Source organism: Coturnix japonica, chromosome 7, assembly GCF_054131305.1.
Source record: "Coturnix japonica strain WE chromosome 7, WE-NBRP24, whole genome shotgun sequence".
NCBI classification, from domain to species: domain Eukaryota; kingdom Metazoa; phylum Chordata; class Aves; order Galliformes; family Phasianidae; genus Coturnix; species Coturnix japonica.
In genome coordinates this window covers 3180266-3198283 of record NC_140669.1, presented here as the reverse complement: position 1 = coordinate 3198283, position 18018 = coordinate 3180266, and the positions used below count along the sequence as shown (strand labels likewise).

The window sequence follows — 18018 nt, the reverse complement described above, 5'->3', positions numbered from 1 at the left end:
GGGTTGGAAGGGACCCCTCAGCCCCAGCCCTGCCGTGGGCTGGCTGCCCCCAGCTCAGGCTGCCCAGGGCCCATCCATGGCCTGGGGCACCTCCAGGGATGGGGCACCACAGCTCTGGGCAGTGCCACGTCCTCACTGCACTTACAAACTGATAATGGCTAATCTGCATTATGGTCTTAAATCTAAAAAGTCACAGTAGGAATTTATCGCTGTTATTACAAAAGGTAAAAATTGGAGTAAAACACTTTTTCTGATTACATGGCTTTTTAGTGTAATAAAACGCAGGATTTGAGTGCAATGATTACATTACACACACGAGCACATAAGTCACTGATCTTTATGTATTCTGCGCTTATTCTATTGACTGCAACGAAAAAAAGATGAATGCACACATATTCAATCTTCACGAGACTGAAATAATGTTACAGAACGGGCAAGGCAATGCAAATAAGATGAAGTCAGCAGCTTGCTCCCAAATGGCTGCTGTGGGGTTGGACTTTGCTTATCTTCAGCCTCTCGTCCTTACAACAGACAAGGAGCAGCATTTGCTAAAACCCTTCTGAACTCAACTGAAATATTCCACTTTTTCTCGCTGGATGCAGAGTTCACTTTTGTGATCCTGACACCTCAAGGCTCATTTACTGCCACAAACTCTTGGATTGCTTTTGATAAGCATTTCCAGATAGAGGCCAGCACTGAAAGCAGCCGATGACCTATTAAACGTCATTTCCCATATGAAGGCTGTTACACCCCTGCTCATTGTCCACCAGCTGCCAGTGTTTCCAGGAGAAATCTCACATGCTGGTTTTGACCAAAAAGTCTCCACTGCCTGTTCAGAAAGGGCACAGCTTGCATCCCAGGCAGCCCAATTACACCAGCCCTGCAGACACCGACTCCCTCTCAAGTACTTGTTACAGGGATAATTAGAGGACTGCATTGTTCATTAACTTCTGACCCTTCACTAACACCCATCTTCACCTGAAGTGCTCCCAAAACACCAGGCAATCACCAGCTACAAGCTAGAGAGGAAAGGATGAAAAGCTGCTTTGTTTTAATAACTCCAGGAGTCAGTTACGTGTATGATTCTGGATTAACCTTAAGTACTGCTTCCTTCTTGCCCACCTTTCAGAGCTTCCTGTGTCAGCACAGGAGGGATGGAGCAAAGCCAAGGGTGCTGGGGGAGCAGCCAGCAGTGCCAGCCAGCACAGCATGAGGCCGTGCAGCTCATTACAACAATTAATGCTATGAACCTAATAGACACTTCAGGTTTAACTGGGTAAGGAACTGGAAAGCAAGGTGGTTCCAGAGATGAGAAAGAGATGTAAAACATCCAGCACTTCTCTGACTCGGAAAGGATTAAAGTGACAGATTTTGGCTACTGTTGGTTTGAGTAGATCTGAAAAGCTTTTCTGTGCCCACCCTCTGCCTTACCTGCAAAACCTGTAAAGCTCTGCTGGGAAATGCCACCCCCTGAGCTGCCTTCCCTCCTGATCTGCCTGCCGCCCACAGTCAGGGGTTTGCAGGACTGAATTCTTTCCACTTCATCACACCTCTTAGACAGGTTTGAAACCATTACATCCACTTAGAAAAGTTGGTCTTTTTTCCTTTTTCTTCCTTTTTTTTTTTAGTTTTTCTTTCAGTCCTCATGAACCTGCCAGAAGCTATTAGAGCTGAGCAAATAACCCAAGGCAAGTAATTCTACATCTAATGTAAATGATGCATTCAATCTGCTCCGTTTCGACTTCATTTAGTACTTTTCTTGAGGTTTTGTTACAGACTTTGGTTTCAGCAATAAGGAGGAGGAGGTCAGGAAGACTCAGAGGAACTCTGAGTTCCTCTGACTCAGAGAATATGTTCTTATGTCGGACTGGGTGTGCACTGTCATCACTGTTTTTTTATAGGCAATAAGTATGTATTTTAAGAAGTGCACACCATAACCAAATGCCTGGATTAAGTGGCCACAATTTTGCATTTCAGAAATACGTTCTAAGATTTGTTTTAAATCATGAGCACAGCAATGTCTGCAAACAAGTTCAACAAGGCTACTTGCTGATAACAAACACAGAAGGAAGCTCAATACTTAGAAAGGAGGTATTATTCTGTATTATTGAATGGTCTAAAGCAAGTATTGATGGAGTTTTCTCAGCTCTGATAGTTATCTGATAGTTACATAACAGCATTAAGGATGTGGTAGATGTTGGTGTTCTCTGCCAGAGCTATCCGGCATTTATTCTCCAATACTACAGCAAAACCTTCAGTATTATTATCTACCTACAGCAAAGCCAAACACCCCAATCCTCCATTTCCACCCCCCCCTTACCTTACAGGCAAGGTCCTGTCCCCCTTCCTCCTGTCCATCTCCCTCTGGGGCACAGGGTACCAGCGGAAGTTCAGCTTCCAGTTGAACCCTCCATAAGTCATATCTGACCCAGCCATGTACTCAAACGTGTCATCACTGATCACATCAATGATTGGGCACACGACAGTCCTCCTGTAAGGAAAAAAAAAATGAAAAAGGCACTTGCAAACAAAATTGTTGTTCAGATCCCTCTGTTGTTTTAAGTCTGTGGCTCCTCTGCAGGAAAGCTCTGCTCAGCAGTGCCCTGCAACAGGACACGGCACAAACTGGAACCCAGGAAGTTCCAGAGCCCCAGCTGATGCTGCAAGGATCTGCTGTCCCCCAGGCCCCTCTCACCTGTCCTCCCGGATCCTGGCCAGCAGTGGCTCCAGCCAGCCACGGGTGCACTCACAGTGTGCATCCAGGAAGGTGATCACCTGCCCCCGGGCAGCTGCCGCCCCCCGCAGCCGTGCACGGATCAGCCCCGACCGCTGCTCCATCCGGAGGATCTTCACTGGGACCTCCAGCTTCTTCACGTAGTTCTCCAACGAGGCCTTCAGAAATTCTGCCAGAGTCAGCGGGGAAGAAAAAAACAACAAACAATAAAGAAACATTTTTTGAGGGTGCTGAGGGTCTGGCTCTGTTGCCCTGAGCAGCCCATGGATGGGCCCTGTGCAGCCTGAGAGAGGGAGCAGCCAGCCCACATCTGGGGCTGTGACATCCCTTTCAACCCAACCCATCCGTTCTATGGCCTTTATGGTCTATTCCAAGCCTTCTATGGCTCTATGATCTTTAAGGTCCCTTGCAACCCAACCATTCTATGGTTTGATGATCTTTAAGGTCCCAAGCATTTATAGTTCTGTTACAGACAGGTTCAGCAACTCCTGAGGGCTCGAAATGCAACTGCAGAACATACATGCCATGCTCTGCCCAGCCAGGAGCCAACACTGCCACCATGCAGGAAACTTTTCCTAACACATGCTGAGTGTTTCTGAAGAGCAAGAGCAGAGCTACAGAGGCTCACACTGGAACTCAGCTCAGTGCAGCAACAAAGCACACATACATGAGTGCACACATCAACCTGAGCACCTTGGGAAAACATCACAGGGATAAAAGGATCTTCAAGTAAGTCACAGTCTGTTCCCCAGTAATAAATCAGCAATCAGTATTCAGTGTAAGGTGATTACACCTTTTGTATATGGCTTAATATGGCTACAGCCATTTTTTATAAGCTGCACCATTTTGGACCTCTAGGACTACTACATTTGTTGCTCTTAAAGTGTAGTTGCCTGGGCTAAAGCTTTTCTCAGCCTTTGGGCCCAGAGAAATAACAAGCCTGTATGTTTTCTGAAGCAGGGAAAAGCAGGACAGTAACTGGAGTGAAGTTAGTGCTACATGAAGCAGAACGGATGGCTTGGCTTGTACCCTCCTTGCACTGAACGGCTGCAACTGGATATTGCATTTGGCTGCACCGGGGAAAACTGCTCATCACCCCATTCATCCCATTTATGGAATATGATCCCATTTGGGACTGCAGCGAAAGAGAGACCAAAAGAGAGATGGGGGAGGGGATCCTGCCTTCTGCAGCAACACACAGTGATGAAGCACAGCACAAAGGAGCACTAATGGTTCTCTGCAGCACCCACCCCTCTCACTGGCATCGTCCACCAGGATGATCTCGGCGAGCAGGCGGCGCGGGGAGCGGGAGACCACGCTGTGCACAGTGCGCAGCAGGGTGCTCCAGGCCTCGTTGTGGAACACGATGACCACGCTGGTGTTTGGGAGCTCATTGGGGTACACTTTGGTCTTGCACCTGCCAAAAAATACAGGAGAGAATAAAAGGTTAATCCCAAAGAGCCCTAATGAGCTCTACCAACAGGAAGGTCGGAAGGAATCTTCATATGCACAAATTCTTTAGGAGGAGCTCCTCCAGCTCTCTGTTAAGAGCCAGGGAAACAAACGATCCTGGTCCCTGCAGAAAGCCAGCTTGTCCATATGGTTTATTTCATAAACATCACCCACTATAACAAAACTCACTTTAATCTCTTCTTCTGAATCACTGCCATTAAAAAAGTACATGAAATCGTGACCACAGCTTTTAAAATGCGAGGTGAGGGGATAATACAGAATACTGAACATCACTGCATTCTGCAGAATGGTCACAGGGTTCCCAGGATAGTCACTGAACTCCAGATCTGACTGCAGAAGGTACGGTGTAAATAGAAACTGTGCATACACAGGTGTGTGTATGAACACATATAGAAACATATGCACACATAGAGCTATATAATGGCCTTGACATCATCTGGATGGAGACCATTCAAGTCTGCTGGTCACCATCCCACCTTTCCAACTTCAGCGATCCTTTTACGTCTAGAGAGCTCATACTGAAAAAGTTCATTACTTGCTATCAGTGCCTGTTGTGATACAACAAGGGGAAATGTCTTCAAGCTGAAAGAGATTTAAGTTAGATTTAAGGAAAAAGTCTTTTATAGTGAGGGTGGTGAGGCACCGGCACAGGTTGCCCAGAGATGTAGTGGATGCCCCATCCCTGGAGACTTCCAAGGCGATGCTGGACTAGGCCCTGTGCAACCTGACTTAGCTGTGGTACCCCTGCTTGTTGCAGGGGAGATGGACAAGGTGACCTTTACAGATCTCCTCCAATTCTAAGGATTCTATGATCACCCGTGGCAACAGAGGTGGCTAAAAGAGCAAAAGCACAACAGAACAGTATGTCCAAAAGCGGACATTCTGATTTATTTCCAAGGCACACTGAATGGGTACATACAAAGCTAGCATAAATTCTGCTTGTCCCATAATTCACAACAATCACTTGAACTGTATTTAGAACAGACACAACTTTGGAAATCAGGAGAGAGCTCCTACATGGGACTGTTCAAAAATGTCCAGACAGCCACATTAGCAGCTGAAGGCCAGGACACAAAGAGGCAGGTATCTCCTTGTTCGCAGCTTTTCATTAACTCTGATCACAGAATCATACAATCTCCCGAGTTGGAAGGGACAAATCAAGTGTGAAGTCCTTCTCTGGCAGCCCTGGCTCCATTCACAGCAACAGGCCCTGCTGCAGATCCGCCCCCTCAGCATCCCAGACACTTCCAGGCTGGGATTATCCCCTCTGGGGGAGGATTATTCAATTTCCAAATGATTTCATCCTGCTGCTTGGCTATGTATAGTTTCTCGGGTACATCAAGCGATGAACTGGGATTTGTTGATATCCGGCCCGCTCATCAGAGACTAAATTAAATCTATTCACTTTGCTTAATTTGGGTCATTTGATTTCAGTAGAAAATGTAAATGCGTGTACTTTGTCTATATTATGGCATTAAATCCGTATTTCAGTAGATTACTGCAGTGCTCAGCCCACCCAGAGGAGCATTTAGTCTGCTCCGGGTGGCAAACTGGGCTCCATGCTGACTTCCACTCTACAGTATGCAGTCATCAAATCTGAATGGTGTTCTCAGAGGAGCAGCTCTACAAGAAACTCAACTTTCTTGAGCTTTCTGGAAACACGCCTGCAAAAGTTAAGGGCTGGTTGTGCAAAAGGGAGGCCCAAGAGCAAGGCATCACCTAAGAAGGAACACTGTGAACAAAGACACAGTAACTGCATGAGCTACCTAACGCTTGCAACCTGCTCATGTATGTCCCATGGAGGCAATGTGCTGCTCCCTGGGTCCTATGCCAGCTCTGAAGGAGAGATAAAGCTAAGCACTGCTCACACAGCCATCAGATGCAAGGACTGTCATTCCACCACCCCAAAACTCCACGCAGTGCACAGTCATTGTTGACACACACTGACGTTGGCAAGGCTTCCTCGGAAACACTGGTTTTCCTTCTGCACTCATCAGCTGTGACTTTATAAATACACATGAAGTAAATACAGCTGTTTAAATGCAGGAAAAACACAATTTCTAAGATCAGTAACATGGGAACAGCGAGACTATTTACCATCCTTCCCGTTGGCTGTGTGCAGATTACACGAACATGAAGGGCTGTGCTGTGATTTTTCTCTTCCACAATTACATTGAGGCTCTCAGAAAAGAAAATCAAGGCAGAAAATCGTGCAGGAAAGCAAAACACTTGGAGGGAAAATGAGAACGTAACCGGTAAATAGAATTTACTACGCAGTATTTGTGATACGGTGCATTAGGGAACAAAAAGAACTGTGTTAAATAGATGCAGTTTATATGAGCTGGGGGATTTTGATGATTATTTAGCCATTACCCAGTGTTACTTTGCATTACAGAGAATATAAAGATCAAAACACATAGAAAAGGTGCATAACACTGGATGTTGGTGCAATACTAAACGTGTCTTCTAGAAGTTGCACTTTGGAGCACCACTTGGCTACCTACAGTCAGCAATGCTTCACTTATACATAAGTGATATTGTGCTCAGAGAATCCTGCTGCCTGAAACACAGTTTTCACCTGTGTACTGTATATAAGACCTGTGAGGTGTGGAAATTTAAACTGCTATAAGGAAATGCACGGTGCAACGTTATGAGCAGGAGAAAAGCCCATTGGAGCAGCTGCAGAAAACAAGAGACTTGGGTTAGGCTTGATTTGTCACCTCTCCCACTGCAAACCCTTCCTCTGCCACCCGCCTCATCACTTCAGCACGCACCTGTTTGAACCCTGCTTTAATACGTTCACTTGAACTGCACCGGTTCCTGTTTTAAAACTGAAATTAATGCAAATAAAAGGCAAATGGAAAATAATTGAAAAGGAATTTATTTCACTTAGAGCGCCAGGGCTGCAGCCGCACCGTCGTGCTGAATTTCATTGCATCAATATGCCCCAGCGCCTATCAGTTTTTATAGCCAGCAGATGAAGGATGTGAGGATGCATGAAAATTGTCTCCCGGTGTTTCATTACAGAGTACGAGCAGGTTTGCATTTGGTAGGAGCAACCCTTCACTCATCCCTCCGGCTATCAGTGTTTATAAAGCTTCAGGTATAGCCCTGAATATCAAACATTCCTCAGGGATTTCCCACCCCAAACTCTACTTTGAGATCTTAAATATCACTTCCCAAGTTGTTTACTGAATGCTCAAAGCTATTTTCACATCGAGGAAGGCCACGATAACACAACACAGCGTTATTAAAAGCAAAGAACCCGCAGTCAGTACTGCACATCCACCATCCTAAACCTTCCAGCGGACAGCTCAAGGGATTTTCACCTTAACTCCAAGCGGAAGCATCAGTACCCCCACAAACCTGAACACAGCAGCAGTTATTGCCTGGCACGTAGCTTAATTCAGGACAAACCTGTAACAGAGCTCACAACTCAGCAGATAAGGCTTTCCTGGACACCTTTCCATTGTTAGTATTGCTCCATTTCCAGTGCTACTTGTTACGATAGCACTGCTGAATCTTCTTCACCTCGTATCCATCAGGCTAACCTCAACCTTCCACTGCCCACAGCAGACCCTTCAGTTCTGGTTGCAGTTAGTATGGGATTTCTGCTGCTCTGGTCCTACAGCAATGCCAAGCCCAGCGTACCTTCCCTTCTCTCCAGCAGCACTTCTGCCCCTTTGGTACAGAGAAGTTTCCCCCATTTCCAGAGGAACAACATCAAGTCACTTGGATTTAACCCTGCAGTACAAACACAGCCTTGCTGAGCACTCACACTTTCTTCTCCTCCCGCACGTGGGTGTTTTGCTGCTGGTGCCTGACCTGAATTGCCACCCCTTGTGCCAGTGCTCTGTCACACAGAGCAGGCTCTGCTTGGCACACATGTAACATCCTTATCTCTGCACTGCTCACTCCGTGCCAAGACCACAAATAACTGCCTGTCATTGTGACAAAGTAATCAGAGGAGCAGTATTTTCCACTAAGCAGTAACAGCCCAAAGCCAAAGAAAGCAACGCTCTGGTCTAACAGGGCTCTGGGAGCAACCCAAAGGTCACCTATGAGATGTGCTCCAGCAGCACATCTATGTTGTGCACATTACCTACAGGCAACTCTCCTCCCTGCTTGCAGTCACCCGAGGTAATTCTCCCTCCACGCTCACAAGGCAAAATAATTTCTAATGTGTCATTTGCAAGCATTTTCTGGCTTGAAAGCACAGATCAATTTCTCTCCTACCTTCCTTGTTTATGGATGCTTTAGAATTTCTCTGTGCATAACAGTAAAATATTTAAAAACAAGTTAGCTTTCACTGATAGGAAGCTGTAAGCAGGTAAAACCTGAACATGCTTCAGTGACCACCACTTTGAGGTGGAAGAAGAAATAAGGCAATGCTTGATGAGACGAGATAAATGGGTTAGATGTGACCATCAGAAATCAATATAATTGGCTCTACTTCTCAGGGCTAAACTGGATGCTCCCTGCCATGCACAGGGCTGGAGGCACCGAAGGGCTTTTTCTTATGTGAGGGTGTTTCTGACTAGAAGATACATGTTTGTAAGCACAGACACAGCGCAACAGCCGACTTCAACCTAAATTTCCATGATAAGGAAATCTGACTGTAACAGCTTAACAATTTGTGGAATAGCACTGGCAACTTATTCTTTCAGAAAAGATTGAAGATAGATTTCCCTTCGCTAGGGAATATGCTTAGAAAGAAAGTTACGCATTTCTGTGTTGAAATCAACTGTTCATAAATTTTAATCAATACCTATTTCAAATTAGACCTGACACTGATTAACGTCTTCAGGCTGGCCATTACCAATGCAACTCAGGGCATGGGCTGAGATTCCTTGGCGCAGTGGGAAGCAAGAGACACAGCCTGAGTGCTACTGAGCTTACCAGCAGCCGGCAGCAGGGCTCGTCCTGCAAGAAAACTCCCTGGCTCTGAAAGAAAAGTTTGCATTTATAACATTCAAGGTCTGGGCTCAGCCACCTGCACATCTGCAGCTCAACTCCAGTCCCCAGCAGTACAGCAGGTTGCACACTAAATGCATTAGCCACAAAACTTCACAGCTGCAAGCACAGGAGCCTGAGCACAGATTAGCTACTCACTGCCTTGTTCACCTGCTCAGACAGCAGCTGCTGTGTATAACCCCAGATAAGCCCAGAGCCCATCAATGCACCCGGAGCCCAAAGAGGATTTGCCTGCAGTCAGCCTGCAATGCACTGCAGCCACAGCCCCATCCACCTGCAGCAGAGCCCCGTGCAGCACTCACCCATCCAGCCTCACATCTGGCAAGCTTCTGTTCAGAGCAATCAGGTCGCTGGCCATAAGGTTAAACTGGTTGATTTTAAACAGCTCTTTCATCTTCTCCTGGTCGTCTTTTGGGATGAGCACCGCCTTCCCCATCTCGCCGGGTCCTTCTTGGTTTCGGGAAATGACAGCTGCAACACAAGACAGCGGGAGGGCAGCTTTTAACACTGGGGTGTCTTTGAGCACTTGTAGCTTTCAGCTGGAATCACATTGACAGTACACGAATACTCCTGAGAGACTCATGCCAGGATCAGAGCCCAGCACCAGGTTCTCTGGGATATCCTGCAAGCACAAAGTCTGGGCAACACTTGTACAGCTGTTGAAAGTACCTGAAGAACACATGAATTAAATCACTCTGACTTACTGCTTTTGTTGTTAATTTATTCCCAACCGAACGGCATGTGGCATTACAAACCTGTCCTTTAAAAAACAAACATCCCTCCAGCCCTGCAGAAGCAGTCATCCTGAGAAACACACATCCAGACACACTTGCTAGAAGAGCATCAGAAATTTACCTAGGAGGTGCTGCCTGCAGTTGTAATGTATGCTTCACCTGAGCAGCAAACACTTTCCCGGTGCTCTGCGATCCATTTCTATTAGTTGCTCTGCTCAGAAGCACTGCTGGATGCCGCACCCACAACGTGCTGCTTTCACTGCATGTGAAGCTACAACTCCTGCAGCACACAAGTGCATGCTGTCCACACAACTAAATTCCACTTGGAGCATTTCATAAGGGATATTTATGCAAGGCATAATGCAGACATAAAGTACTTGGAACTAATGGCTGGTAATTAAACTCTGTTCTACCATCAATTTTTGGAGGAATTATGAGACTCTGCAGGCTGGAATTTGAAGAAATGTTCCCTCAAGCTGCCAATTGTGGCTATGGAAGCAAATTCTGCCTCTTTTTGGCTGGAGAAGGCTGAGGGCTGCATCCTTCCCCCAGCAGTCCTGCAGGAGCAGCTCCCTGCTTCCCAAAGATCTGTGCCCAACGAGAGCCCAGCAGGGAGCAGGCAGCCACGCTGAGACGTTGCTGAGGCAGTAAGACAGCAGGAAATGGGCTTATTTCAGGATGCTGAAGTACTCTGGGTTTGGCTGAAAATATCTTAGTGACAGTTTTCTTCTGGAGAAATCAGAAGCTTTCCATGAAAGCAAATAGGCGTGAGGAAAAAAGCTGTCAGAGTATGATTAGAACAGCCATTGTTATGACAGAAGTTTGCCTCTCAGAGCAAGCCATCTCACAAAACTGTATCATGAAGGGTGAAAATGAAAGTGTGTAGGGTACCATCCAAACACCACAAGGATGCTGTGCTGCACTGCTGCAGGAATCACTGCCAGCTCACCAGAGCACGAGCAGTGCCTCATAACAGCATTGCAAACTCATCTCAGCCTGAAAACTTCCAGCAAGTCTTCCTGAAGGTTGCAGTTATTTCTCCACCCTGCAGTAAAACTGAGATATCATAAAGTAATTCCACGCGCTTCTGCTGTTTGCTGAGGTTCATCAAGATAAAGCTCAGGGCAGCAGAAGCGCTGTGAAGCTTTATAACAAAACTAATTGGGAATTTCCTGATCAGCCTTCCCACTCTCACGGCTTTACTCAAAGCAAAGCGATACCTGGCTACATTTCAATCAGAGTACATGCAATGCTATGACTAAGAAATACATTTAATTCTGCTAACTGCAGGAAACTCAGCTTGTCAAGTCTGCAGAGAAGACACACAGCTTGCAGGTTGTATCACCCAAGCTTTCGAAATGCACAAAGCCACAACAGGGCTGCAAGGATGGCCACAGTGCTGTGGAATGAGAATACTAACACCAAACAGGAAAACTGCAATGCCTTCAATTAGTGTTCATGCAGCACCTCGATATCACGCTATGCTATGTTTTACAAGGAGGCTGTGGATGCCCCATCCCTGCAGGCATTCAAGGCCAGGCTGGATGTGGCTCTGGGCAGCCTGGGCTGCTGGTTGGTGACCCTGCACACAGCAGGGGGTTGGAGCTGGATGAGCACTGTGGGCCTTTGCACCCCAGGACGTTCTCTGATTCTATGATCTTCGATGATAATAAGAGTTAAACGGACTTAAGACACCCACAGCACACATTTCATACCTGCCTTGATGGACATTTTACAGCCTTTCAAGAAACCCAAGGCATGCAATAAGTGGATTATTCTCCTGCCTTGACCCAGCCGAGGAAGCAGAATTTTCAGGAGCTAAAGACATAAAAACTGCAGAACTTGGGCCCTTGAGGGATGCAGTCACACCTGCGTGGATTCAACAAGGAGCTGTGTATACTGACCACCATTCAAGGAGGCATCCATACGTGCCTTGCCATGCTTTAGTTAATTGTGTTCAGGAGCTGCAAGCAAGGAGCAGTGATTCAGCGCTTCTGTTTGTTAACTCACTGAATGGGATTTCAGAGGCTGTGCTTTTCAAAAGTGTCCATCAAAAATAGCTTCAACTCCGAGCACAAGAATTAACTCTCATCTCCTCAGTGACCGTCCTGGTGCACAAAGGCATAATGGAACTGACACGAAGCATGCCCACAAAGAATAAAAATGCTATTTATCCAGCATTCTGCCCGCAGACATTTGTCACCATCTGTCAGAAGAAACCAGGCCTGCTTCGGAAATGAACACAGCCCCCCTCACAAGGGCTTACCAGAAGCGCTGAGGTCTTTGGTAGAGTACAGAATATGAAGCACAGAATTCAAGATAAGGAAAGGAAAAATAAAGCTGACCTCAATAGATTTGAAAGCATTCAATTTATTTAAGGATTCAGCAAGGGCTCTGCACATGGACTGCTGCTCAAAGACGTGCTGACGCTTGGGGATATAAGGACTCATCACCCATGTATTCTCTCCAAACATTTCTTTGCCTTGCACATGCCTTGGCCTAAGCCCCTGTGCCTGTTTTCAGCAGCAGTGCTGTGAAACGATGCTGCTTTGCAGACAGACAGGCAGCAGGGTCCCTGTACAGCCATCCCTGTCCCATCCCCCTCTCCCAGTACAGCCTTATCTGGCAGGGGACGTGGAGCCCACAGCAGGGGCTGTGTGGGCTCTAAGTTCCCTTCTGACCCAAACTATTATGTTTGGTATGATTCTTCATATATTATCGATCAGTTGAAATCACTAAGGAGAAAGCTGGAATAGCACTGATACTCACTGCAGCTATGATACAGCCTTCATGCTCCCCAGCAGCAGCACTCAGGTGGCTTTAAAACAAGCAGGGGGCTGCAGGGAGGGACTTCAGCCCAAATCTCCATGCTGCAGCTGCCAGAAATGTGCAGTTTGAATAGAAAACCTCCCAGCTTTGTAAGAAATTGAAGGAATGCTGGTGTTACAGTTTGGAAAGTTAGACGTAACTAGGTGAGGATAAAGTCAATCTTGGGATAGTGATAGGGAAGAAAGTAGCTTAAGGGGTGTAAGCCACGTGCAGCTGCCATCTGCCCAACTCATTGTGTTCACTGATATCTTAGAAACAGAAAGGGGGAGAAGATGAGATGTGAATGGTAAGAACACCCCAGTGAGTGACAGTGTGTCTCTACTCATGCTGAAAGCGTTGAGAGAACATGACTTAAGTTCATTTTGCAGAGCAGAAAGGCTGAGGTTGGCAGGGATCATCTGCTCCTACCCTGCTCCAGTGGAGACAGCCAGATCCAGGTGCCCAGGACCACATCCAGGTGGCTGCTGGAGATCTCCAAAGGAGACGGTTTTGATGGGAACTGGAATTTGAGGAATACATAAATAAAACCAGTGGGAACTTAAGTGTGATCTGAGAGGCAGGCAGAGCTGCCTGCCCTGCTGCCTCTACCAGCACTGGCCCTTCCCAGGCAGTCCTGCATTATGTAGTTTCTCATCATATCCTACTACAACGCAAGAAATCAATCCCTCAGAATCCCAGACAAGTAATTCTTTCTTCATTGCACCTCCATGGTGGCTCTAACACTCAATATTATTCTGCTGGTTTATGCCCAAGTAATTTGTTATAAACTCCCTACGGAATCCAATAAGCTACAGGATCAATTCGCAGTTCGTTGCTATTTGGATGATCCATCTTTTGCTGCTCAGACTCATCTTAATCCAGAACACAAAGAATTCTAGTTTTAATTATACAGCAGCAACAAATCCCACTAAGTTGTCATAACCATCATTAAACAGGTCATTTGCTTTGCATTGTCTTCTAAGACCAGAGCTCCACAAATCCTAAAAAACAACCCAAAAAAGTTGCTTTCCAGTAATAAAAGCATCAGAATTGACTGCAGCTTCTGCCATTAGTATCTATTACAGCATTTCCACACATGCTGCCCAGAGAAACACCAGACCACACTGCTACTGCCAGCCCTGCACAAGCAGCAGCAGTCATTCTGAGAAACTCACCTTACAAACAAAGCAAAAAACACTGAGGGTAGAGCAGTGAAAGTACAATTTATGGTGGCAGGAAAAGCAATCTTCCACAAGGTAACACTAAGCTGGCAGTAACTGAATGGAATGAAGGTAAGAAGAGTTTCATTTCTTTCTTAAAGCATCCCTGACCTCCTTGGCTGGCAGTCCAGTGTGTTTGAGGGTCTTATAATGTCCAATCATTACGGACATAGAGCTTCTCTGCCTCAGGGTCTCATCAACAGGCTTTGTGTTTCCATACCTGTGAACAAGGAAGCATCTGAGAGCTACCTGGATTTATTTACACATACCTTCAGAACAAGATCCTGCTACAGTTCCATGTTTGTTCAGCACCTGTCCCTCTGCTCTGCTCACGAGGAGCTGTGGGGTGCCACAAGGAGCCCCTTCAGCCTCCTCAGCTCCACGCTGAACAAATCAAGGGACCTCAGCCACTCCTCACGTCCTGTCCTCTGGGCCATTCCCCATCTCTGCAGCCCTCCTTTGGGATGCTCTCTTGCTAGACACAGGTCTAGCAAGTAAGGCCTTCTGAATGTTGCAATTACATCAACCTGTTCTAGATTTAACCCCTGTAAATTGAGAAAAAAAGTTATAGATAAACACCTCCCTGTGATTCTTTGTATTAAGGTCAGTGACCGTTCATCCAACTGACAGCCTTACAGTAAAGGATATTTTCCAAAGCAAACCATGCTTAACAAAGGAGTAAGCGAGCAAAGAGACAGAAAACCACCTCATCTCTAATTACAGACAAGGAGAAAGGAAACAGGTTTGGAGCTGTCTTGCAGACACAGCCAATGGGTCTCTGCACTCACACACAACTAATCGCCCTTGCAATAATCTGCACCCTACACGCACATGTATTAATTACAGTACTCTGTGCATTTTTACTTGCTGAAATAGATGAAGGGGAATGAAAGGTGCTGTCTAGATAGACAGGTTGACAGCATGCATCTAAGACACTGGCACTGACTGGGAAATTCATTACACTAAGCAGGAGCGAGGATGAATAAACTCACATGAGCAACAAAGCATTTTGAATATTCACTTAAATTTTGCCACCTCTTCCTCTGTAGGAAGAGCAAATCCCAGGCAGGAATTCCCTTCTTTTCCATTTACAACATTTTGTGAGCAGTTTACTGCTGAAAACTTCCAGCAAGGATAGAAGCCCCCATAATTGTGCCCTCTTTCACTTTATTCTCCTTTCTATTGCAACACACCGGCTGTCCCACTAATACCATTAATTCCAATCAATGCAGCAATTAAGGAAGCCAGGCAGGTGATGCAGGGGGGGTGCACTGCGGCAGCTGGTGCAGGCAAGATGGTGAAAGAAACCATGGAGAGGTGGCACCAGATGGAGGGAATTGAAAGCACCACGGCATGGAGCTCCACCTCCCACAGCCATAACGCTCCTGGGGAGAAAAACATTCACATCTGAACCTTAATTCCTTCCAAGAAGAGCAAAGAGAAAAACATGATGACGACGTGAGCCACAAAACCTTCCTCATGTTGATACCAGATAAGCACCTTTTTTTCCAGTTTTTCTATAGTGATGATAAAACACCTTCCAATACTCCACTGAAACAAGCTAAGTCTGAAGTTACACCCTATATTTGACCTGTTTTCTATGTTGAAACGTAACCAGGGTTACTATTTTGGAAGACAGTAACGTGGACCACCTGCTCCTGAGGCTGAAATAAAGCACCCAACTGCCTCCTACATGACGCATCTCCTACATCACTTTCTCTTCCTTGTTTTATATCCTAGCAGGGAAACAGCATCTACACCCCCACTCAGTGCCTGCGGTTTCCTTAAACTGCTCACCGTTAGCTCCAGCATGCTCAGAGACAGGGGTTTGTCTACACCTTGGGTAGCAAAAAGACCATTCATTAGGGGACCAGATGGTGCTACCTGGACCTGATTAACAACAGACAAGCAAACAATGTGGGACTAAGTTAATTTAAGTTTACCCATCAGTGGTTGATAAAGCCTCCCTCCAGCTGCTGGTGAGGGAAAGGCACTTCCAGAGAGCACCCACTTCTCTCCAGCTGAGACCAGCAGCTTTTCATTGGGCAGTAGATCCTTTCTGATTACAAGGCAGCACTGAGCTGCAGGTTAGTTTGTGCCTGTCGTCCAAGGATGCTGTCCCTAAGAGCATCACTGCCTGCCCCACAGCAAAGACCCAGACCCACAACAGCAGTCTTATGGGTATGATCAACCCACCAACCCAGCAGTCTGCCACTCAGGTACGAATTGATGGCTATACTTCATCCTGAACACAATCTCACTTAGTGAGAATGGAGCAGCTGCTGAGAACTACCAGGAAGATAACCTCATCAATTGGTTCTGCTTCCAATAAACTTATCAAATGACAACTGGAGCAAGAGGGAAGAGTTCTCATGAGAGGTTGGGACCTTTCCGGGGTCAGGTTGGTGTGCCTCTTCCTTCATCAGCTGAGCAGTAACAGACACATTATCCCTCCTTATGTGCTTATCTCCCACTCAGAAGCTTTCTGATGGTCAGGCTGCAATCCCAAGGATTAGCAGCAGGCACTTAGCTCCTGTCCTCACTGCTGCCCCTGTCAGAAACGCAGAGCTGCTGGGGCTCAAGCTGCAAAAATAGCATTTTCTATTCTCATATCACCAGCCTGGGTTGTAAAATGCAGAAAGAACCACAGCAGGGCTTAGACCTTCAGCTGGTGCAAGACTGCCAGCGCTACAGAACAGTCATTGATGGTTTGCTTGTTTTGTCAGGTTTTTCGCTTGGTTCATCGAATCATCCCAGTTGGAAAAGACCTCCAAGGCCACCGAGTCCAACCATGCACCCAGTGCACCGCTAAGAGCCACTGCTCACTGCACCAACTGCATGAACACACATCAGATCACACAAATCAGATTGAAGCATAAAAATGAGCCTCCAATGAGAGGCGGCGAGATGAGAAAGTTCAAACACTAACAATCTGACAGAGCACTAACCTAATTTAGGTGGGGGAAAAAAAAGGATACGTATATAAGGAGTAGGCTAAGAAGTCTGAAAATTACAGTGACAAAAATCAATCTGGAAAGACAGCAAAAGGACAGGAAATGTGCTGCCAGCAACATCTTGTGAACTGCAGAAACAGAAACCCAGCAGTCAAAGATGATCACATCTCAGACAAAGCGAACCCAAAAGCAAAAGCGGATTCCCAGTCAAGCAAGCAGCGCGTGTTTGAGCAGGAAAAAATAAGTAATTTCTATGCAAACTCACTTTAATTATGCTCTAAACACGTACCTCTAAAACTGAGCAAAACCTGTTTCCAGCACAGCACTCAGGAAAGCAGACAGCATGCATTTAGAGGGGACATAACTACATTTATTGTTCTGGAGAGGTTTTGTGGGGGTGTGACATCCTGTGAGTATGTCAGCAGTTTCATCATCTGCAACAGATGAGACAACTGTAAAGTAGGTGAAGCATTAGCTAAATGAATGGATGTGTTAGTATCATCAGTATGGGAACACGCAGCGTAGGGTTTGAAGAGCCTTCAAACAAATTCTAAGGCATCAGCTCCACAGACTGCAGTTACAGGTAGCCAGCATAAAAGCAGCAGAGTCATTCCTTGTGCTCCCTGAACAGAGCCCATTTGGGAACACACATTTTCAGCACAAGCAGCACTGACTGAAGCTGTGACATCCAGGGGAACTTCTCATAAACAGAGACAGCAAAGTCAAGCACACAAAGCCTCGAGCTCTTCCTGCAGGGTGAAGGAGCCGTGCAGACTGACTGCAGGATATTTCAGAATAAGGAAGAGAATAACAACATGTTTTAAAAGGAAACCACAATTAATTTTGATGCTGTTTAATAAATGGGTTCATATGTCTTGCCTCTTACGAGCCAGCAACATTTCCAAGCACTATTAAGGCTCATGCTGCTCCTCTGTCCCAGTGACATCCCATCCCTGCCATTCACCAGCTGGCACAGACAAGGCAGCCATAAATCCAGCCCTGCCTGCATCACAGGCAGCAGCTGTGCTTGAGCAGAGCTAAAGTGATCCTGAATGCGATGCTTCCAGGGCAGGAAACTGGAGAAAAAATAGGAATAATCCTACTGAAACAAACCCGATTGC

At 46.3% G+C, this 18018-nt stretch overlaps 1 protein-coding gene across 8 annotated transcripts in view; it reads right to left on the bottom strand.

Moving 5' to 3' along the window:
- Positions 1-18018, bottom strand: part of GALNT13 (polypeptide N-acetylgalactosaminyltransferase 13) — a 63438-nt gene that overhangs the window by 28326 nt on the left and 17094 nt on the right. For all 8 annotated transcript variants that reach the window (XR_014947865.1, XR_014947866.1, XM_015869188.3 and 5 more), the window contains 4 exons: positions 9484-9652; positions 3985-4151; positions 2696-2903; positions 2321-2491 (listed from right to left, as the gene is read on the bottom strand). Coding sequence is in view for 6 of the 8 variants with exons in the window: in XM_015869188.3 (XP_015724674.2) it covers positions 2321-2491; positions 2696-2903; positions 3985-4151; positions 9484-9652 (715 nt within the window). In the remaining 2 variants the exon portion in view is untranslated. The remainder of the gene's footprint in view (positions 1-2320; positions 2492-2695; positions 2904-3984; positions 4152-9483; positions 9653-18018) is intronic.